A 24,446-nucleotide genomic window follows, 5' to 3' on the forward strand; every position below is an offset into this window, starting at 1 on the left:
CTATATTACTTTACATTCTCTCTCTTTCTCCTTCTCTCTCCCTTTCCTACTCTCTCTGTCTCCTTCTCTCTCTTTCACTCTCTCTCTCCATCTTCCTGTCCCTCTCCCTCTCCATCTCCCTCTCTCTTTCTCCGGCTACTCTCTTTCTGTTGTCTTTTATTTATTTGTGGTATTAGCTATTGAGCCTGTTACCTCACATATGCTAAGGAAGCATTCTACCACTGAGCTTCAACCCAGTCTATGTATTTTTGAAACAGGGGCTAAATAAGTAGCCCAGACTGGCCTTGCACATGTAATCCTTCTGCTTTGGCCACCTGAATAGTTAGCATTAGGGGTCTATACCACCAGGTTCCATTACTTGCTCTTTTTTGCCCTACTAGGAAACAAAATAACACACAAGCATGATTCAATTGATGTAGACAGTACATTTTAAGTAGGAATTTTAATTAAGTAGGAAAGAAATATAGAGGTTTATGGAGAAGAATAAGAACACCTTTGTCTCATGACTTTGGAAAAGATGAGCAAATTGGTTCCTTCAGCAGAATCTAGATATAAATGTGTTCAGATATCTAGATCACTGGATAACTAGTATCTAGATATCAACATAAGCAGCATAAACTACCAGAACAAACCTCTCCCTGAACAAGGATGCATCCCTAGTTAGCCTGCTGAGCTGTTGTCAGTCAACGTCGGTGGTCTGTCTATCTGGAGCCTCTGTCCGATGCATTCAGCTAAAAATACAGCTGGAAATGGATAATCATATCTGCTCTTTACAGGCTCAGTAGGCACATCAAATTTCCTACCACAAGCTTCATTCACTTGTGCAATCCAGAGTTCCACTTCATCGTGGCCTCCATAGCGGTCGTCAGATTACCAGAAAAGCTGTATATATATGAAAAGTGGAACCATCAGTGCATGGTTCTCGGTCCTCTGGGCTTTTATGGTATTCCTATAACTCTCTTCATTCTCATCACCATTGCTCTACATACCTGACAGTGACACTGGTGTTCTCTTGCTTTTTCCTATGTGATAAAGAAGAATGGCCGCATGAAGGCCAGTGGGGGAAACCAAGAAGAGCATAAAATGGTGAGCAATGTTCCACATAACAAAGGTAGCCAGAACAGTAACGGAAGTCTTGTTCCTGTTGATAGAGGAACTGACCCGGATCCAAGTCACACCCTAGGCTCTGTTCTAGTGTTGTAAGAGAGAGCAGAACTAAGCCTATGTGTTTCTCACAGAACACTTTAATTGATACCTTAACAGATCAGCAACAAATCATGCATTGATAATGTTTTCCATTTTATGGCCCGTTATTATTCCATTTGAAACTGTTCTTTCTTTTTTTTTTTTTTTCTCTTAGAAACATACCAGTGGAAACCATAATAATTGCTGTTACTTGGCAACCTACAGAAGGGATTTAACTTGGAATGTATGAGTTACGATTTGTCAGAATTCAGGTCTCTGCATGCAGTCCTGCATGGAAAATGCTAGTAATTAATAATTCAGGCAAGAACTCAGCTGTCTACCTCTCTGAGTTATTTGAAGTTTTGGCCAAGATAAGCCTGGAAAAGGAAGAGTGTTCTGGCTTGTGAAAGTGAATCAAGGGTGGGGCTCAGAAGAAGGAGGGGCTCCTTTTTTGTTTCTTTTCAGTTTCTTCAGTTAAAAGTTACCTAACTTTTCAGCCACAGTCTTTTCCTAAAAGCACAATTTGTCAAGTTTGCTCCAGGAGAGGAAAATAAGGTACTGTAAATGTTTATATTTTTGTTATTTAATACCTAACAAATTACCAAGACCTCTACTTGAAACTTGGGATAACAGGTGAGGTTCTGTTCTTTTAGCATTTTTCGGAACAAGTCAGATATTTCACATTAAACTGGTTTAAAGTTTGATTGACTAAGAGGAAGATATCATTAATACCAAGGAAGCTTTGACTGTTCTACTTTGAGTTGTGAAAAGCCTGGGTGGATTTCTGTCCTTCAGTCATGTCTTGATTTGCCAGTTACTGAGTTGTATCTGCCAATTTAACAAAGGGCAATAAAGCATTCTTAAAATAATTGAATCCCACTCCTTGTAACCCTTCATACAGGGCAGCTTGACAGTGTGAATTTTATAGGTGGAACTAATCATTTGGCTATGCCCTCTCTATAACTGGTTCTCCTGCCTGTCAGCATGCCATATGCCTTTAGCTCCTTTCTCTGCTGTGGGACACAGAGTCTCTGAGCACACCTTACTCTTCAGAACCCCTCAGACATAACAACTGCCTCAGAAAAGGATTCTGGCAAGAAAAGGAATGCTAGGAGACAATGACATTGTCATATTCTATTTCCAGAAGCTCCATAATGTAAGATTCAGAACTGTTATCAGAGAGGACTAGCAAGGGATCTTAGGTACTTTTCATAGGACAAAGAACAACGGTGTTCCCCTCTTGTCACATCCTCTACTTCTTCCTCATCCATCTTTTATACTTCTTTTGTTGGTCCTATATTACTCAATCTTGCTCTTACCATCAAATTTCTACAGACCATTAGCTACACTGACCATGAAATTTGTATTCATAGTAAAGGGAACAGGGTTACACTTCTCACTGTTCATTAGCTATGCATCCTTAGAAATTAGCTCATCTAATTTCTCTGGTCCTGAGCTTTTAGGAGATTAAATTGGCGTGTTGGACTACGGTGATTCTAAGGTTCTGTCCAGGCTGTTATGCTAGAGGTGTGCTTATTTATAATGGTAGATTTTAAGATCATTTTTTTTACTTTCTTCACACTCTTTTCAGTGTGTATAGCTAATATTATGTATACTATATTCTATATATTCAGTTTGCACTTCTAAAATTTTCAAAATAGCAATTCATTTTGTAAATGATACAGTAGGGGGATGTGCAGATAGTTAAATCAATAAAGTACTTGCATTATAAGCATAAAGACCTGAGGTTGGTCCCCAGAACTCATGTAAAAAGGTAGGCATGGTACTTCCCAATTCTGATCTCAGTGCTAGGGAGGTAGAGACAGGCAGATCCTTGAGACCTGCTAGTCTGCCAGCCTACCTTACTCCATAATCTCAGACCAGTGGCATGCCTTGTCTCAAAAAAGATTGGCGGGCATCTCATGAGAAACAATTGAAGAATGTCCCATGTCTCAACACGTATGCATACCCACAATACATGCACACATATATATGAATAACATACACACACACACACACACACACACACACACCACACACACACACACACACACACACATACACATGGGGGGGGGAGAAAGACAGACAGACACAAACGTAAACACAGATACAGAGGGAAAGAGACTATGATACAGTAAGCTCCTGATTACTCAATATTTTTATCTAAATTATTTCCAATAAAATATCATCTTAGAGTTCTGTACCTTTCAGGAATTATTTCTGACTATTGGGCTAGGTGGTAGTTTAATAGTTCCTTATAGTTGTCTTTTAAAATGGGCATTGCCAGAGAGGCTTCTTGCTTGTATTCTAGGCTATACTTTATACATTACTGCTGATGTTAATAACACTGAAGATAAGTAGATATTAACTATTTTCAAGAGGATATTTCTTTTGTTAGAGAAAAATTATATTTTCAGGAACTTAGTGTGCATAAATAAGTTCCATTTTTAGCATAATCTACATGTTGAGATATAAAATGCCCAGGCCCTAAGATGTTGCTTGCTCTCTGACCTTGCAGGTTTGTCACAGAGCCAAACATTTTTTTCTGTGACTACACCTCACAGGTTTTACAAATATAAATTGTTTAGTCAAAGTGTGAGCTGAATAAATATGGTCTTGAAGGAAGTAGAGTTCCTTATACGATGGTATCCCATGGAGCGGGAGTACTAGCAAATTTCCAAGGCTTTATGAAAGTGTAGAGTAACCATACAACAGGAAAGGGTTTTATTTCTTCAAAGAAAATTCACCTAGGCTCTGCAGGAGACTTCACCATGGGTACAAACCACACCTTGGGTGTGACACTGAGTCTGGAAAGCTGTGTGATTAAGTATACCTTAATGAGTGGAAAGGATTTCAACAGAAAATCAGTAAATCAACACTACTGTGCATACCTGGCCTTGATTCCAGTTTTGACCACAGAGAAAACTTTTGACTTTCCTGTAGCCTTTGACGTAGGTTTCTTAGTAAGAAATGGGATGTTGGGACAAGACTCAACTCATTACTACATGAGTACCTACAGAAGGTGTTAGAAGGCTCAGTCATTCATCAATTCAGTATTAGTCATTTAATAAATTTGAAAATTATTTGATTATAGAAAAACAAACTGCTGTCTCTTGTGAGACTAGGCCAGGGCCTAGCAAACACATAAGTGGATGCTCACAGTCAGCTATTGGATGGATCACAGGGCCCCCAATGGAGGAGCTAGAGAAAGTATCCAAGGAGCTAAAGAGATCTGCAACCCTGTAGGTGCAACAACATTATGAACTAACCAGTATCCCGGAGCTCTTGACTCTAGCTGCATATGTATCAAAAAGATGGCCTAGTTGGCCATCACTGCAAAGAGAGGCCCATTGGACATGCAAACTTTATATGCCCCAGTACAGGGGAATGCCAGGGCCAAAAAGTGGGAATGGGTGGGTAGGGGAGTGGGGGGGAGGGTATGGGGGACTTTTGGGATAGCATTGGAAATGTAATTGAGGAAAATATGTATTAAAATATTTTTAAAAAATTATTTTAAATTCAAAATCCAGAGCAATTAAAGGTGAAATTTAGAAGATGAATATAATATAGCAAAATAGAAATTACTCAGTTTCTTAAAAGAATTTTCAACTTAATTGTGCATAATATTAAGTTAAAGTAAATAATACATAGTGTATCCCAAACAGTATAGATTATATGTAGGTAATGAAAAAGTGCTTATAAAGAACTATTTGGGGCAAAGTGCTGAACTATACGCTGTTGGGAATATAAGACAATATAGGTATATAAGGGAATATATGAAAAAAATATTTCCAAGGAGCTTGGAAATGCTATGCAGAGGCATAAGGGTAATAAATGTCCAGAAAATGGAATTGCACTTATCTGTCAACTGCTCAGAATCTAGCTCTTTTCTGCGGTGCATAGCATGAAACTTTGAGGAAAGCCTCTTACAGTCTTTTTTGTTTTGTTTTGTTTTTTGGTTTTTGTTTTTTTTTTTATTTTAGAATACATAAAATGGTAGTGGTGGGTGGATTAGACTTTTGTTAAAATAAACTCAGTTCTTATGAATAGTTGCACATATAGCTGAATCTCTGAACAGATATATTTACAAAAATAAATGGGAAAGCTTTAACATTTATATGTTCTCTGTCTTATCATCTTTATAGGTTGCCCAATGGCCTCATTAGCAGTATCCATCAACCAGTTTGCTCTGGAGTTTAGCAAAAAGCTAGCTGAGTCTGCTGAGGGTAGAAACATCTTCTTTTCCCCCTGGGGCATCTCAACTGCTTTGGCTATGGTATATTTGGGTACCAAAGGGACTACTGCAGACCAGATGGCCCAGGTGAGTGAAAAATCCCATTATCCCCCAATGTGTAAGAGTTAAATGGTATTTTTGTGGGTTTTTTTAGTTTTATTTTTAGTTTGTTTGTTTAATTTTAGTTGGTTCCTGAAAATCTAGTAGCCCACATTTTACAACAATATCTCTCAAAACACTTAGAAAATACTGTACCATAAAAGGAAGACCAGAGAAATCCATTTGAAATTATTGGGGCAGATCTCTGTAAGTTAAAGGCAAACCTGGTCTAAATATCAAGTTCCAGATCTAAATAGCAAGTTAGAACTACATGGTGACATCCTGACTCAGCAAGAAAGCTGTTCTTTGAAAATTTCTTTCAAAAGAGAGAGAGAAGAATCTGTCTCCTCCAGAAAAAAAAAATGCTAAATGATGAGGTCAGACATTTTAGTTTAGCACCAACCAGTTTTATTTTGATGATAACCTGTTTTTAAAACTAATATTTGAACTTTAAGTAGTAGAACTATTCAGCTTCCTTCTGATAGAGAAAATTCAAGAAGTCTCGCTGTGTGTAGTGGTGCACGCCTATAATCCCATCCTTCGAGATATCCCAGCAGAAAGATAGCCATGAGTTCTAGACCAGCCTGCAGAACACAGTGAATTATATTCCAACCCAGAAATACAAGGTGACACCGTATCTTGAACAAAAAAACCAACAGAATTCTTTTTCCATGCTTTGTTTGGTCATATCTTTATATAAACCACAGTTGCCTGTTTGAATATAAAGAGTTAAGAGATTGTATTAAAACTTGAAAATGCTATTGTGCAGGGCGGTAGTGGCACACACCTTTAATCCCAGTACTTGGGAGGCAGAGACAGATGGATTTCTGAGTTCGAGGCCAGCCTGTTCTACCAAGTGAGTTCCAGGACAGCCAGGGGTATCCAGAGAAACCCTGTGTTGATAAAAACAAAACAAAACAAAACAAAAACAAACAAACAAACAAACAAACAAAACCCCCCAAAAGAAAATGCTATTGTGTAAAATTGTTATAAGCTTCCCCAAAGTGTATTGTACAACACACACACACACACACACACACAAAGAGAGAGAGAGAGAGCAAAACAGCCATATGTATGTACATGTATAATCACCTATGTGAATGCATACAACTACATAATGATTGTTAATAGGTATATAAGGCTTACCCATAGATGTGTTCTTAGTGTATTCCATTTTGAGTCCATTTAACATGAAATGTATGTCTGGGTAATGCTTGTCCCTGTTGTAACTGTTACTGACTTCAGTTGCAGTGAGTCTAATGAACTTGCTATGCACCTAATTACCCTAGAGGAGGTAGCCTTTACTCTGTTATTATGAGTCAATACATCTTGTGGTAGGATGTACTTACTGCTCTTGCAGTCTGGGTCCAGAATGTTACACCGTGGCATACTTTAGGGGAAACAGAAGAACCACATCCTTCCTGCTAGCTTCCAAGTGAAATGCTGACACAAACATGAAGATAACTAAATGTCTAGAAGTTTTCTACATAGGGTGTGTGCATATTCACTAAACTCTGATACTTTGTACACACAAATACCATTAGATCCCACAGCTGGAGGCTGTGGAGGTCCCCAAGGTTTCTTCTCTATTTCAGGCACAGTCATAGCTCTTGACTATTTTTACCTGTGCTTCTGACCAAACAGCTATAAAGCAAAGTTCCCACAACACTTTCATTAATCATAATTAATGTTCCCGTGTGGCTCACAAAATTCTGGGAGATGCTTATTTATTGGCTCATCATAAAGAATACTACAAAGGATGCAGATGACATGACCTTTCCTAGAGCAGTAGCCTTTGGGACTCTCTGGATGTTCATCTACTTTCTGTACCCTATCATCTGACATTTTAGGGAGACTTCATTGTGTTTTTGAAAGATGATGGTCATATTGCAAGATAACCAGGCAAGAGTGTAATCTGCTGCTAACAAACTGACACTTAGAAAACCCAGAAATCCTGGCTATTCCAAATTTTCTTCATCCATTTCTGCAGTATTCTTTCTGTAGTTATGGAGCAAGAGGTTCTTTTCTAAGAACTACTATCAAACAATAAAGTTCATAGGATATCTTGATGGCACTACTAAAGATAGACGGATGGGGAAGGTTATATTTTCAGTTTCTGTGATCCATCTTGAGGAAGAGAAACAAGTATCTGTGGCCTAGGTTTTAAAAGGAAGCAGGCCAAATGGATGGACCTGGAGGGCATCATATTGAGTGAAGTAACACAATCACAAAAGAACTCACACAATATGTATTCACTGATAAGTGGATATTAGCCCAAAACTTAGGATACCCAAGATATAAGATACAATTTGCTAAACGCATGAAACTCAAGAAGAATGAAGACCAAAGTGTGGACACTGTGCCCCTTCATAGAATTGGGAACAAAACACCCAGGGAAGAAGTTACAGAGACAAAGTTTGGAGCTGTGATGAAAGGATGGACCATTTAGAGACTGCCGTATCCAGGGATCCATCCCATAAGCAGCTTCTAAACGCTGACACCATTGCATACACTAGCAAGATTTTGCTGAAAGGACCCAAATATAGCTGTCTCTTGTGAGATGATGCCGGGGCCTAGCAAACACAGGAGTGGATGTTCACAGTCAGCTATTGGATGTATCACAGGGCTCCCAATGGAGAAGCTAGAGAAAGTACCCAAGGAGCTAAAGGGATCTGCAACCCTATTGTTGGAACAACATGATGTACTAACCAGAACCCCGGAGCTCTTGTCTCTAGCGGCATATGTATGGAAAGATGGCCTAGTCGGCCATCAATGGAAAGAGAGGCCCATTGGACTTGCAAACTTTATATGCCCCAATATAGGGGAATGCCAGGGCCAAAAGAATGGGAATGGGTGGGTAGGGAAGTGGGGGGCGCTATGGGGGACTTTTGGGATAGCATTGGAAATGTAATTGAGGAAAATATGTAATAAAAATATTAAAAATTAAAAAAAAAGGAAGCAGGTAAAAAGAGGCCAAGAGAAAGATAATGCGTGGTGCAAAAGCATTGTTCCACTGTGTACCCTAATGTTATTCTAACTACTTGGGAACTAATAAAGATCATAGAAATTAGGATCAGTACCTAATTATATGAATTAGAGATGAGATATTATATATCACACAACATACTACTTCTAAATTTCTATGGACTAAACTTTTTAAGTTTCCATTTGTGGCCTTCCTAGTTCTAACCTTGTCAGCACAAACCTCAGGATCTACTTCCTTTACACATGAGTATCGTCCCATGTGTAGAACACATTCTTTTTTCTCTGCATTTAGTTGTGGATTTTCTTAGTGGGCTTTCTATTGTGACACTTACCTTTCTTTTCAAAATATCATGGAGCAACAGATGGAAAACCAGAGAATTTTTCCTCAGGATATTTTTAACATTGCCATAATAAAGCTGTGAGCCACTTAAAGTAGATTTTTCAAAAAGCTTCCTTTAAAGAGCTTTTAAGTCACTCTGCTGGCATTATATGAGCTCAGTCAGAGCATCCTGGTTTACTATTTATGTGTTCTGTGGTTGTAACAATTACTGATTCATATTTACAAATATGTCATTTCATGTGTGTACTTCTCTGTAAAGTATATTCACTTGCTTTTTTTTATTGAAATTACAGGTACTTCAATTTAGCAGTGTTGAAGACTTCAAATCTTGTCCTGATAGTGAAAAGAAAAGGAAAATGGTATTTACATATTTTGTATCCATTTGTCAGTTGTGAATGGGGTTATTTTTAACAGATGTATTTTGTGGCCAGTTCAAGCAATCCACTTCTTAGAATTTTTATTGGAAACGAAACGTGAAATATAGCAGAATACATTTCAGAATCCCGAGTGCCTCTGCTTTGTCAGAGTTGTGTTTACTGCTTGCCTTATCTCCATCTTCATCCTTTCAAGGTTTTCTTTTACTTTCTAAGTTCTTCTTGTCTGTTCTTATAAGCTGTAAATGAAAGGCTCCTTCATTAAAATCTTATATTAATCACATAGAAGAAAATACTTTTATCTATTTTAAATAAATCATTTTCACTTGTTGTTTGCTATACATCAAATGATTTCATTTAACTCCAGGTTGCTTTTTGTATATATTATTTGTTTTTTGTTCAACATTTTTTTTCTAATCCCTGCTCTTTTAAAGGAATTTAACTCTGGCAAGTTTGAAGAAACACAATCTGATTTCCAGACCCTTGCTGCTGAAATCCTCAAGCCTGGAAATTCTTACATACTTAAAACAGCTAACAGGATATATGGGGAGAAAACATATCCATTTCATAATGTGAGTGCAAATGTCTTTTGTTGATTATTGGGGAAAAAAGAGGCAGACATGGACCAGCAAGAAGATACACATTCCTCTAGGGTCCCCCAGAAAAATCTCAACATGACCAGTATTTCCTGGTAAGCAACCACTTTACAGTAGCCTGTGAATACCAAGTTCTGAAGAAAACTGTAATGGGTCTGACACTGGACTGGCTCATGACCTCACAGATATGGGTACCTGGAGCTACTATGTTTCACAAGAAAACACAGTGTGAGAAAGCATATAGTCATATAATAGTAGGGTAGGTCTGAAGGAGCCAAAGATGGTGTCTATCCCAGGACTGTGGCTAGAAGCTGTTCCTGAGAACAAAACAGGCTTTGAGATGAGAATTGAGATGAGAATAGAGGGATGTTCTCCTGTCTTCCATCACTGCCAGGATTGTAGAGATTTTGTCAAAAGGACCCTGATATAGCTGTCTCTGGTGAGGTTATGGCAGTGCCTGGCAAATACAGAAGTGGATGCTCAGAGTCATCTATTGGATGGAACACAGGGCCCCCAATGGTGGAGCTAGAGAAAGTACCCAAGGTGCTGAAGGGGTCTGCAACCATATAGGTGGAACAACAATATGAAATAACCAGTACCTCCAAAGCTCATGTCTCTACCTGCATATGTAGCAGACGATGGCCTAGTCGTTGGCCATCATTGGGAAGTGAGGCCCCTTGGTCTTGCAAACTTTATATGCCCCAGTACAGGGGAACGCCAGGGCCAAGAGGTGGAAGTGGGTGGGTAGGGAAGCAGGGCGGGGGGAGGGTAAGGGGAACTTTCGGGATAGCATTTGAAATGTAAATGAAGAAAATATCTAATAACAAAATTGAAAAAAAAAGGAAAAAGAAAATGATAATGGTTGACATTCGACTAATAGAAACATCGGTGCCCCCTCTTATTAAGACTCAAGAGCTCCTCAGAGAACAGACAGTCATTTTTCTATTTTAAGTTTGTGCATCACATCCTTTGAAAAAAAAAATCAAAAAGAGTAGTGAACTCAAGCATGGAAAGGTTAAAGAGCAAGGGAGTTAGATAGGAAGGATGAGAAGTAGGTAGGTATCCTGTAGTTTCAAGCATCTTATGGCTGCCCACATCAGTGAGTTCTTGGGAATTCAAAGCCTTGGGCTGTGTTAATCCTGAATCTGCAAAACCATCCATTACTGTCAGGCTTTTGGACTCCTACTTGACTCATATCCAAGAAACTTGAGCTCAGTAGCACTTGGCTCAAAACAAAGGGAGGGAGTAATGTCTCATATTGGGGTCAGCGGCATAATGCCTCATATGTTTTTGTTTTTGTTTTGCTGGATTATAAATTCCAATGTAGACCTCACAGCCTTTTTTGGTACTAGGATTAACTCTTGACTCTTCTTACAGACCTCCAAGAAGTAGGCAAACTAAAGGACTAACACTGTACCTCCTTGGGAAAGAAATCATATTCCCAGGCAGGTGCAGCAACAGCTGCAACCTCAGTTACTGCCAGCTGTGATGAGAACCATGCGGTACAACACCAAAGTTCCAAAGGCAGAGGCCAGGCTTTTGACCTCACTTTTGGCTCAATTGCCAAGCAGAATGTAATTTGCTTCAGGCTGCTCTAAATCCCTGGGGGGTTGTGAACCACCTCAGTCAACTTGCAGACCCAGAGTTCTCACTGTGCTCTCAGGCCTCCTACAGAAAGCCACGCCCAGCTCTGAGTATCCTTTGTGATTTATAATCTCTTTTTATTCTACATTAAGTTCCACACCTGAAGAAAACAAAAAACAAAACATACATGCAAGTCACCTTATATAGTCTGAGCAGGATGTGTTTATATATTTAAGAATATATATGTATATACATATACCTAGATGTACATAAAAAACATTTAAAAATATAGGTCATGAGTTTTAAAGAGATCAAGAAGAAATATATGGGAAGGTTTGGAACAAGGAAAAGAAAGGAGTAAATAATGCAAATATATATATATATATTTGTATGTGTGTGTATATAAAAAAGGAATCAAGAAGCAGTTACCAAAGCCACAGAACCATGGGTAGGCAGATTATCCTTCTGAACCTGTAGGTCTGTATGGCTAGTTGGTTTTGAAGGGGACTACATTTTCATTTAGACCCATACCAGGAATGAAGAAATAGAGACGGTATGGGTTGGGTGCTAGCTTGCAGTTGTTCTCCTTATTGATATTTGTTTAAAATAATGTATTCAAAATGAATTTCTCAGTTTGGGATTTTACCTGTATCTTTCAGAAATATTTGGAGGACATGAAAACGTACTTTGGTGCAGACCCACAGTCTGTTAACTTTGTTGAATCTTCTGGACAGATCAGGAAGGAGATCAACTCCTGGGTTGGAAGCCAGACTGGGGGTAAGCTGTTGCCCAGGGCAGAGCCAACAGCTTGCTCTAAGCTTCAACTTATTCATATGAAATTGTGCCATGCATGCTTATGTATTTTCTTAGTAGAACTGTGGGACACAAACTAAATATTCAGAACCTTTATTTCTATTTATACCTCTAAGTTTTAGATTGGTAGCCTTCCCAGAATGTCCTGTCTGAAAGGCAGAATTCAAACTTCCATGTGTATGTAAACACAAAGAGTGTTTTATTCTTCATGGTGGGGTCTCCCATTACCAAGGTAGACAGCCAGGTGAGCTTGCAGGCTCAGTTTAAAGCACATTGGAATTCCAGGGTAGATGGGCTTTGTCTTACTCCATCTTTAGGAGTTCCAGAACCTTTACAGGGGCATGAAGGCTGGAATCTGAGGCTGTTTCTAATAGTAATTGACTTGCCTTGACTAGCCCAGTTCTTAGTTCTAGTCTTCTTAATTGGCAATCTGAAATCTGTCATGGAGTCAAACCTAGCCTTCTCAATGTCTGTGTCTAAATTTCCTTCTTCCTATGAGGGCAGGAGTCATTAGCCTGGGGTTTACTCTAGCTCAGTATGACAGGATCTTAACTTCATCAAATTTGCAGAAATTCTCTTTCCAAATAAAGGCACATAATATCCTGGGAGTTAGAATGTAAACATTTTGGAGGCATGAAAAATTAGACATTCAGAGGTTTCCTTACAAAACTGGACATTCTTAATATTATTTTGAGGAACAATAAGATAAATTCAAATTGAGAATTTGAGGACATTCTGCACAACAAAGAACATTTTTTCAAAAGTATCCAAGTCAACAAAAACAATGAATGAAGAATAGACTCACTGTTCAGAGTAAAAGAAACTACAAAGAAATTACAGCTAAGTGTAGCTTCAGATCCTGTCTTGATTTCGGTTGTGGGGGCTGGGGTGGGGATTTGGAGGCTTTTGGGGGAGGGGCTGGGCTGTTTTAATTAGAATTGATGATGTTGAATGTAGCTTGTTAAGAGGATTTTATTGAAGCTAACTGTCTGTTTTGGTTCCTTGGCAGACACCAGTTTCTATGATTTAATAATAATGTAGTAAGCTGGGCTCGTAAACTCTTCCCACTGGAGACTGAGTCAGAGAGATAATGAATCTAGGGCCTGCTTAGGCTGTGTTGAGTTCTGCACACTGGCCTTGGGCTGAGTAAAAGGGTTATTGTCAAACACGCAAACAAACAAGCTAGCTAACTAAATCAATATTTGTCATCCAGAATTGTATAAATGTGGCATATCATGTAGATGCAACTGTCCCTTCCCTGTTACCTATTGCTAGGAGAAAAGTATATGGAACAAGAAGCAGTGTGATTCAACATTTATACAAAGTTTACATTTTATTATCCTTGTTACCCATATTATCTGCAAATAATAACTTTGTGTCTCCCTACTATGCAATCAGCACATCCCATATTCTTGCTCTGATTCATGGATTCACATTTTGGGGAAAGGTTAGTGACAGTAACCCTCAAAGCCTACAGATACTGCGGTGCATCTGTTTACTGTGGCTGTGAAACGACTAGTGCCACAGAAGTTAGGGTGTTCTTATCCAGCAATTCTCCACAGCTATTGAGAAAAAGTGTGCTGTTGTGGATTGGCTCTAAAGCTATTTGTGTTAATTTGGCTCCCAAAATTACATGAGAACCAGCATGTAGGCCTGTAAGATGCTCAGGGTCTCTACCCACAGTTGCCCTTGATTGATGAAAAAAAAATGTTGCCTATGGCTGAAAAAAAAAAAAAGGCTGTTCAGAGAGACAGAGGCAGGACATTAGATTTCCTGGGCAAGGGAGCAGGAGAGAAAGGTGTTTATAGAATAGCCATGATAGGAAACAGAGGGAGCAGGAGAGAAAGCATCCAGCCAAGTAAGTCATGGAAGTAGACTTCCTGGATTCAGTCTGGGGTAGCAAAGTGGCCCAGCCTTTGAGCTACTTGGGGCATATTAAACAAAATGCAGTGTGTGTGTGTGTGTGTGTGTGTGTGTGTGTATGTGTGTGTGTGTCTTTCACTCAGGAATCCAGAACATTTTTGTGGGCTGTAGCAAGAAGCCTGAAGCCTGTTAGCCTTCAGAGCAGATTAACAATTTACTGCTTCATACTACTTAATTATAAATTGTTCTATTTCTGGAATATCTGCAAAGAAAATGTTTTGTTTCTAGAAAAAAAATAAAAGTCTGACTATCTAATTAATCTAATGTAAATTAAACATAACTAATCATACATATTCCAATAGCCATTTTGAGACCTGTCCTGCTATTGTAGGTAAAATTCCAAATCTCCTCCCAGATGACTCAGTCGACACCAAGACTAAAATGGTTCTGGTGAATGCCCTTTATTTTAAAGGAACCTGGGAGCATCAGTTCTCAGTGAAAAACACCACCGAAAGGCCTTTCAGAGTAAACAAGGTATGAGTTGGTTAAAAAGCACTTTGAATTTTCACATGACCTTGCAAAAACAACATCTCCTATATTAAATCTATTTTCTTTTCTAATATCTTCCTGTATCCTAGCTCTAATTAGGGAAGGAAAGGCTGGGGTCAGAGCTATTTCATTGTTTTTCTCTGAATATAGGTTATTTGCATAATATATCAGTTCATGCTGCTGAACACTGGGAGCTGGGTAGAGTGGGTTTTCTATTTATTTCCCAGTTGAGAACTAGAGGTAGGTAAGGATGTGGAGGTGGGTCTGAATTAAACTTCCAGAACCAAAGATTACTGCACTATAATGATTTCTACTGCTTCTATTGATATAATTTTAGCAAAGTGTATGTGTGGGGGTGGGGGGCTGTGCTGATATAGAGTTAGAGATAGATCTGAGAGATTCCATGGGGCATCAGTTTGCCATCACCAAGACAAAATCCCTCAGATAAACAATTTGAAAGAAGGAAAGGTGGTAACTTGTGATTTTAGAGCTTTAGTCCATGGTCACCTATCCTAATAGAACACTAATGCAGAAAGTCAATCACAAAACATTTGTGACTTTATGGTAGGGGTGAGGTAGGGAGACATAGACAGAGGGTAAGAGGGAGAAAAAGAGAGAGAGAGGTGTCTTAGGGAAACCAAAACTATCTGTAACTCCACCTCCAGGGGATCTGATGCCCTTTTTGGTCTCTGTAGGTAGTTGTACACATAACAGAAGTTGTTTAACTGACAATATTTTACAAGTATTTCTTCCAAATTTATTACTCGCTTTTAATTTTTTAATGCACTTCAGTTTTTACAATTGATACTGAAAATACTTCCTAGGTTTCTCAAATGTTTGTATGTAAAATGGCCCATAGTTTCTGGGGGTCATTAGTGTATTTTATGGTTTTCACACATTGCTTCTTTTAAGTGCTTAGTAGAATCCACTTACTGTGGCATAAACACATTGCCTAGTAGATGTTTGAGACAAGAGCTTTTTTGTTTTACTTCCACTGATATTGTTAGTAGAATTTCCAGAAGCTATATTGGGAAAAGTTTAGTGTTTATTGGAAGATCACTAGTTTTGCTAAAGTACAAGGTGAAGGGAAACCAATGGTGACCAGATGAAGAATCTGTGACTTAATTGTTCCTTTTTACAGACCACAAGCAAACCAGTGCAAATGATGTCAATGAAACAGAGTCTTCAAGTCTTCCACATTGAGGAGCTGCAAACCATAGGCCTTCAACTCCACTATCAGAACCGTGACCTCAGCCTGCTTCTACTGCTTCCAGAAGAAATGGATGGCTTGGAACAGGTATATTCATCAGTCTGTCTGGTATAAAATAGGTTCTGTGTTTGCTGCTATGATTTAGAGAAGAAAAACATGAAGACTTTTCTTCCCTGATGTTAAATTTCTGCATGGGAAGGCATCCTTTGGGCCTGATATATTTTGGGTCCTGACTACTTTGTCTTCTAACATTTCTCATGCTTTATGAAACTCTATAAAGTTAATATTATTACTTATTTTAGAAAGGTTAGGTAACTGTCTTAGTCAGGGTTTCTATTTCTGCACAAACACCATGACCAAGAAGCAAGTTGGGGAGGAAAGGGTATATTCAGCTTACACTTACATACTGCTGTTCATCACCAAGGAAGTCAGGACTGGAACTCAAGCAGGTACTGAAGCAGGAGCTGATGCAGAAGCCATGGAGGGATGTTACTTACTGGCTTGATTCCCCTGGCTTGCTCAGTCTGCTCTCTTATAGAACCAAGACTACCAGCCCAGAGATGGCACCACCCACAAGGGGCCTTTCCCCTTGATCACTAATTGAGAAAATGCCTTATAGTTGGATCTCATGGAGGCATTTCCTCAACTGAAGCTCCTTCCTCTGTGATAACTTCAGCTGTGTCAAGTTGACACAAAACTAGCCAGTACAATTGACCCCTTGTCAACTTGACACACAAACACATCACTAGTAAGCCTCAACTCATATATTCCTATTCATCCCCAAGATCTAACTTTAAAAATCTCACAGTCTTTACATATTCTTAAATTTTCAATCTCTTTAAAATATCCATCTCTTTTAAAACCCAAAGTCTTTTTACAATTAAAAGTCTCTTAACTATGGGCTACACTAAAATAGTTTCTTCCTTCAAGAGGGAAAAATATCAGGGCACAGTCACAATCAAAAGCAAAAAATCAATCTCTAACCATCCAATGTCTGGGATCCAACTCATGAACTTCTGGGCTCCTCTAAGGGCTTGAGTCACTTCTCCCACCATGCCCTTTGTAGCACACACATTGTCTTCTATGCTCCATCTGTCTGTAATCCACTGCTGCTGCTATTCTTAGTGGCCATCTCATGGTACTGGCATCTCCAAAACGCTGCTGTCTTCCACTGTAACTAAGCTTCACCAATAGCCTCTCATAGGCCCTCTTCATGGTGCCAAGCCTCAACTCCTTTGCATGACCCCTTCAGTCCTGGGCCATCAATTGCAACTGAGGCTGCACCTTCACCAATGGCCTTCCATGGCCTCTCACAGTGCTAAGCCTCAGCTGCTCTGCATGACCCCTTCATGCCTTCAAAACCAGTACCACCTGGGTAATTATTACACATTATCAAGTTCAGCCACAGCACAAGGTGCAACTCTGGCTATCTCTGGAACACAGCCTCTGTGCTCTTAGAAAACACTTCCAGATGTCACCTCAATGGTGCTGGTCTCTTCTTAATCACCACTAATTTCTTAGCTCCAGCTAACCAGCATCAATAGTCCCAGTAATGCAAAGTTTTTTGCTTTAGTAGTTCTGGTATCTTGTTAATCACAGCTTATTCTTAAGCCCCAGCTAACCAGAACCACAGAATCTTCACAGTCAACATAGCAACAGCCCTGATAAGAATCTTTAATTTTCCCTCTGAAATTTCACAAGCCAGGCCTCCATCTTCTGCACTGTTCTCAACATTATCTTCCAAGCTCCTACACAACATTTGACAGAGCTCTTAACAGTGAATGGATCTCCTGGCCCAAAGTTCCAAAGTCCTTCCACAGTTCTCCCCCCAAAATGGTCAGGTTGTCACAGGAATACCCTACTATGCTGGTTCCAATTTGACTTAGTTAGGGTTTCTATTCCTGCACAAACACCATGACCAAGAAGCAAGTTGGGGAGGAAAGGGTTTATTCAGCTTATACTTCCATATTGCTGCTCATCACCAAGGAAGTCAGGACTGGAACTCAAGCAGGTCCTGAAGCAGGAGCTGATGCAGAAGCCATGGAGGGATGTTACTTACTGGCTTGATTCCCCTGGCTTGCTCAGTCTGCTCTCTTATAGAACCAAGACTACCAGCCCAGAGATGGTCCCACCCATAAGGGGCCTTCCTCCCTTGATCACTAATTGAGAAAATGCCTTACAGTTGGATCTCATGGAAGCATTTCCTCAACTGAAGCTCCTTCCTCTGTGATAACTCAAGCTGTGTCAAGTTGACACAAATGTACAACCTTTGGAACCTGATACTTCATTGCTAAACAGGACCAAGCACTAACTAGATTAAGGACTCTAGTTCTGGCAGCGGTGTGGTAGAAAGCTCTGGAAACAGTCTGGATGATGTGGTTGAGGTACAAGGGTAACTTGGATGACAGCTGCTTGTGGAAATAAGGTGTTTACCTACAGAAGAAATACCTCATGGGAACCTGGAAGCTATACTAACTGAATATAAGGCTTTCATGTTCAATAACCCTGGTTTGTGTCAGAGGTCAAGACTACATATGTTTATGGAAGTCACTTGCAGACCCTCTTCAGATTAATATATAAAAAGCTCTTGTGGAGGATTAACTTCTGTTCTGGTGCCTTACTGGGCTCTTGTGGGCTAAGCAGGCTTTCTAGGGTAGAACTAGTTCTCAGACCAAAATAAATCTCTTTCATTTATTTTCTTATTTTATGTGTTTTTATGTGTAAAAAAGTACTCACTTTTTTAAAACCTGTAATAGTTAAATTTATTTATTTATTTATTTATTTATTTATTTATTTACTTTTATTTAGTTAATTATTTTATTGGATATTTTCTTTATTTACATTTCAAATGCTGTCCCCTTTCCAGGTTTCCCTATCTCACAAAGACCCCCTATCCCATCCTCCCTCCCCCTGCTTCTAACAAGGTGTTGCTATGCTCACCCACCCACTCCTACCTCCCCACCCTCGATTCCCTTTCACTGGGTATATGCCCAGGAGTAGTATAGGTGGGTTTATAAAATTCTCAAATAAACAAAAGCCTTCATAGAACCAAGGACCTCTCCTCTCATTGATGCCTGATAATGCCACCATCTGCTACATATGCAGCTGGAGCCATGTGTACTCTGGTTGATGGCTTTATTCCTGGAAGCTCTGGGGGATCTGGTTGGTTGATATTGTTGTTCTTCCTAACCCATTTTAACTACTTCAGTCTTTTCTCTAACTCCTCCATTGGTGATCCTACACTCAGTCCAATGGTTGGCTGCAAGTGTCCACCTCTGTATTTGTAAGGCTCTGGTATGGCTGCTTAGGAGACTGCTATATCAGGCTCCTGTCAGCATGCATTTCTTAGCACCCACAATAGTGTCTGGTTTTGGTAACTATATATGGGGTGATTCCCCAAGTGGGACAGTCTCACAATGGCCTTTTCTTCAAACTCTGCTCTACACTTTATCTCCATATTTGCTCCTGTAAGTATTTTGTTTTCCTTCTAAGAAGGACCGAAACACCCACACTTTAGTCTTCCTTCTTCTGGAGCTTCATGTGGACTGTGAACTGTATTTTGAGTATTTGGAGCTTTTGGGCTAACATCTACTTATCAGTGAGTGCATACCATGTGTGTTCTTTTGTGATTGGGTTACCTCACTCAGGATGATATTTTCTAGTTCCATCCATTTGCCTAAGAATTTCATGAATTCATCGTTTTTAATAGCTGAGTAGTACTCCATTGTGTAAATATACCACATTTTCTGTATTCATTCCTCTATTGAAGGATGTTTGGACTCTTTTCAGCTTCTGGTTATTATAAATAAGGCTGCTATGAACATAGTGGAGCATGTGTCTTTATTACACATTGGAGCATTGTCTTAGTCAGGGTTTCTATTCCTGCACAAACATCATGACCAAGAAGCAAGTTGGGGAGGAAAGGGTTTATTCGGCTTACACTTCCATGCTGCTGTTCATCACCAAAGGAAGTCAGGACTGGAACTTAGACAGGTCAGGGAGCAGGAGCTGATACAGAGGCCATGGAGGGATGTTCTTTACTGGCTTGCCTCCCCTGGCTTGCTCAGCCTACTCTCTTATAGAACCCAAGACTACCAGCCCAGGGATGGTCCCACCCACAAGGGGCCTTTCCCCCTTGATCACTAATTGAGAAAATGCCTTACAGTTGGATCTCATGGAGGCATTTCCTCAACTGAAGCTCCTTTCTCTGTGATAACTCCAGCTGTGTCAAGTTGACACAAAAATAGCCAGTACAAGCATCTTCTGGGTATATGCCCAGGAGTGGTATATCTGGGTTTATAAAACTCTCAAATGAATAAAAGTATATATTTTTTGCAAAAAATTAATAAAATTTCAAATCTATATTCATATACAAGTAGACCTATGCACACATTAATACATTATTCTTGGAACTTCCCAATTATAAAAGGGAGGTTAGGTATCTGATGCCCAATATAAAAATGTACTCATAAGATTTGGAGATTTTCTTTTTCCCCCTTTTTCATTCTTTCTTGACATCACTTATAATATCTGAATATAAAATATAAGCATTTTATTTTCTCTGAGATTTTGTTTTCAATGAACTGTTTCCAATGTTAAGAAAATGAGCTGTTTGTGCCCTGTATCACTGAAATTTTCTCCAAAATGAAATCTCTTATGGGAGGAGATGTTGATTTTGGCCTTGATTTAAGGCTGGCAGAGTAGCTTATATCATAGTGGGCAGGAAACAGTAGCTAGAAGGAATCAGAGAAAGATATAGCCATCAAGGACTCACTTCTCTCCTCCAGCCAGGCACTACTTTCCACAGTTCTGTAACCTCTCAGTAGTCTATTCAGAGTTATTCATCAGCAGATTAACATATTTATTATGTTAGAGTCCTCATGATCAAATTTTCTAAAGAAATTCTCTCACTGACACAATTAGAAATATGCTTAACTAATCTTTTAGTAGCGTCTAATAGAATCAAGTTGACAGTAAAGACTCATACATGTCTTTACAACTTAAACTACAGTATATGCTTTGTGTAAAAAAAAATCAAGTGCTTGATTACATTAGGATATTTTAGTACAGTTGACACCTTACATACTGTGGTAAGAGTATTTCCCTTTCAAAACAAAATCTAATTCTTCTATTTCCTAGGAGCTATTATCTGCAAAACAGAACCTCAGTTGTTCAACAGTAGAAAGTTCTCAACACTTAACCAGGGAACTTCCAAATATGTGTTTTGCTGCTGCTCTAGGCAGAGGAAGTGATGGTACTTTCTTTAACGGTCTATTTTGCTCTCTGATTTACTGACTCTTTCTGGGTTCTGATCCTGCAGCTGGAGAGAGCCATCACTTATGAGAAACTAGATAAGTGGACCAGTGCAGACATGATGGACACATACGAAGTGCAGCTGTACCTCCCCAAGTTCAAGATGGAGGAGAGTTATGACCTCAAGTCAGCCCTGAGAGGTATGGGGATGACCGACGTTTTCAGCCAGAGTAAAGCTGATTTCTCAAACATGACTTCAGAGAGAAATCTATTTTTGTCCAATGTTTTCCATAAGACTTTTCTGGAAATAAATGAAGAAGGTACAGAAGCTGCAGCTGGCACTGGAAGTGAAATCAGTGTTCGAATTAAGGCACCTTCCATTGAATTAAATGTAGATCATCCATTTCTATTTTTCATCAGGCACAACAAAACCAAAAGCATTCTTTTTTGTGGAAGATTCTGCTCCCCCTAAACTCTGCATCTCTCATTTAATGAAAACATCTTATAGTATAAAACAAACAAACACACAAAAACCCATATTATGAGACGGAAAATGGAAAATCAGACATCACAAAATCAGCCCATAGCCTATACACATTTCATGCTTGTATATTAATAAATGAACCTTCAGAGAATGTGTTCTTGTGATCCTGTCATGTTTATCTGTTTGTTTGTTTACATATTTATTTATTTATTACCATTGTGCACACCATTTTGTTTTAGGGTGAATTTTATTTATGTTGCAAAAGTGATGCTTGTAAATACCAGAGCTTATGTACTGACCCAGGATCTCCAGATGTGGTTGATGACAATGAAAACCAGGCCATGTTGGTGGTGTCTCAGCAAGACTGAGGTGGAAGCAAATTTATCAAAAGCAATCACACTTTTTATATCCTTATCAGAAACTGAATACAATAGTGATTTCCAGTAAGAATACAATTGTAGTTGCCTGGATACAATAATTTTTACAAGCTATATGGGTACACCAGATTAATGTCTAAGACTAATTGTTCTTCCAAACTTCTATATACTTTGCTGATTTTTAGGGAATGCAGAGATATCTGATGTTGGGGAGGTGGGTTTGGGATGCCTGAGGGAGTGCCTCAGTTCTCAGGAACTGAAAGGTATATAGTGGCCCTGAGAAACCTGTGACACATACCTCTTAAGGCTGCTGGACCAGGCCATCTTCATGACTCCTTGCAGTCCCCTATTTTTTGTTTGTTTGTTTATTTGTTTGTTTTTTAATTTTAAGGCATGAAAGTCATTCTTCAAAACGAATATGGAGTAGGAAATCAATCTCAATAGTCAATCTCAAGGCAATAATGGTTCCCAATACAATCAATAACAAAATTCCCAGAGACAATCCTAGGGACTACAATTTAGAAGTCCAAAAAATGAAGACCAAAACCCTTTTATAGAATTTTCATGGGATTAGAGGAGGATAATTCATCCAACTTTGAATTTATATTTTTATCCGTATATATAAATTTAAATAAATTTATTTGTATTTATGTCATTCTATTTTTTTTTATTCAAGGCCTGAACAGCAATACTCAAATTGTCATGTGACCAGCTTTATCTGGAAAACAGTATGTTCTGAATTGGGGGCACCCAAAAATTTAGAATAATTAACATAAATAGTAAAGCTCTTCTCTTCCCAGCTAACAAAGTAAAATGCAGGAAGACCAGGAACATGAACCCAACATGTCTCAGCAGTAACAGGCACATTCACCAGGGACAGTATATCAAGAAACAAATTCTACAGCCACAGAGTTTTGTTGAGATTTCACCAACTTTGAGTCCTCGATCACTAGTTTCTTTGAGTCATTGTTGGGATGCAGACTCTATTCTTGGCTCTAAGACTCTGACTCCATGTTATTTTCTTTTTCTTCCGGTGAAGGCTTTGCAAACTCTTTGGAGGCTCCTTGTCCATCTCAAAGATGATTCTCATGTCGGATCAGTCCTTTGTCTTTCTCAGGTCTGATCAGTCCTTCATGTATCCACAACCATTTCTCAGGACCTTGAGGATAAAACTCAAACATAACCTTAGCTCTAGTGATCTTGACCATTCCACTGGCCAGATATCTTTCTATGATCTTGAATTGCTTTGGAGGGCCCCCCAAACGATTGGGTATCAGTAAGACCATCCTTACCCAAATCTTACCATTTTAAAATATAAATAGAAAGTAAGTTATTGTGAGGAATTGCCTTACCTTTATTTTTGAATAATGTTTAGGTTGCAGTTTAGCTCTTTTCACAAAAGATTGGCCCTGAGGGGTCTGTGGAATTCCTGTAGTGTAGCTTACAACATTTTGTTGGCAAAATCCCTGAAAACCCTGGCAGTATTTGTAGTTGAATGCCAGTTTTTAATTCTTAACAGGGGGTTAACATAGTAAAAGCCTTGAGTAAAAAGGTGATAGACCTTTATCTGTCTTTCCTGACAGGGGAACAGCAAAAATGAGCAATGAGTAGGTGTCCCCAATGACACGAATATATTGTAACTTCCCAAAACTGGTGACATTAGTAACATTCATGTGCCAATACAATTTGGAAATAATCTTTGGGGAGTTACAGTGTAAAAGGGAAAAGCAATGATATTAATTTTTATGCATGAATGACACTCCTTAATTACCAAACAAAACTGCTCCTTTGTTAGTGAAAAGGGATTTTTCATTGCTGAAGCATTTTGAAGAAACGTATGTGAGATTGTCATGTGTCCTTTAGGCTGTTAATTACTAAGGAAAGAGACAGTGCTAAAAGAGAATGTATCTTTGCATTTCCTTCAGACACAAGTCCTGAAAGATTAGAATATGACCTAATAGGACCAGAAAAAAACTGGATTTTTCTACATCTCCAATTTCTGTTAAATTGATTGCAATAAAGTTTGAATAGAGGTGATTGATGAAGCATCTTGTTTCGAGATGTTGCACTGCAAAGACTATATACTGTGACTCAGAATATACATTTCAAAATTAAGAGTAGTATTACAAAATGACATAAATCATATGTAGTTCTATCTGTTGTACAAAAGCACCTGGGGAAGTGAATATGTGTGAAGCATGTTCAGAAACCAGGGCACAGTATCATCTTCTATGGCATCCTTAAATACTACTTGTGCAGAGGTTGGCAAGCTTGGTGTACTTTCAGGAAACAAACTAGCATCTTTTTATGCAAAAATCAGTGTTTACTGGATGGAAAATAATGATTAATTTGAAAAAGATGCAAAGGTAAAACCAGTGATAATTAATCTTAAGTATTCATGAAAAATTCCCACTGTTTTATTATAAGTAATCATATTGTCTCTTTTCTGAATAATCGCTCTATGTGAGACCTTTCTAGAGTTACAATTCAGCAGTCATAA

At 38.8% G+C, this 24,446-nt stretch overlaps 1 protein-coding gene across 2 annotated transcripts; it reads left to right on the top strand.

The window, feature by feature from the left end:
* The first annotated feature begins 1,454 nt into the window (after positions 1-1,454).
* Positions 1,455-21,682, top strand: Serpinb10 (serpin family B member 10). Of its 2 annotated transcripts, none has more exons than XM_085828329.1 (8): positions 1,455-1,740; positions 5,331-5,506; positions 9,137-9,202; positions 9,652-9,789; positions 12,057-12,174; positions 14,546-14,607; positions 15,764-15,919; positions 21,153-21,682. In XM_085828329.1, the coding sequence occupies exons 2-8, from the start codon at positions 5,339-5,341 to the stop codon at positions 21,555-21,557; spliced, it is 1,113 nt and encodes a 370-aa protein (XP_085684455.1). In that variant the 5' UTR covers positions 1,455-1,740; positions 5,331-5,338; the 3' UTR covers positions 21,558-21,682. The 2 variants fall into 2 exon arrangements, with proteins under 2 accessions (XP_085684455.1, XP_021028677.1); XM_021173018.2 differs by having other exon boundaries at positions 14,465-14,607; positions 21,153-21,681.
* Positions 21,683-24,446: the final 2,764 nt, after the last annotated feature.

The sequence above is a fragment of the Mus caroli genome, unplaced genomic scaffold (genome assembly GCF_978045245.1).
Source record: "Mus caroli unplaced genomic scaffold, Mus_caroli_1 scaffold_1, whole genome shotgun sequence".
Taxonomy (NCBI): domain Eukaryota; kingdom Metazoa; phylum Chordata; class Mammalia; order Rodentia; family Muridae; genus Mus; species Mus caroli.

Excerpts from the sequence above, each read along its gene's own strand:
- Serpinb10 (XM_021173018.2), top strand. The coding sequence starts at position 5,339 with ATGGCCTCATTAGCAGTATCCATCAACCAGTTTGCTCTGGAGTTTAGC. Across the intron at positions 9,203-9,651 it reads GTGAAAAGAAAAGGAAAATG|GAATTTAACTCTGGCAAGTT; the intron begins GTATTTACATAT and ends GCTCTTTTAAAG. Across the intron at positions 9,790-12,056 it reads AAACATATCCATTTCATAAT|AAATATTTGGAGGACATGAA; the intron begins GTGAGTGCAAAT and ends TGTATCTTTCAG.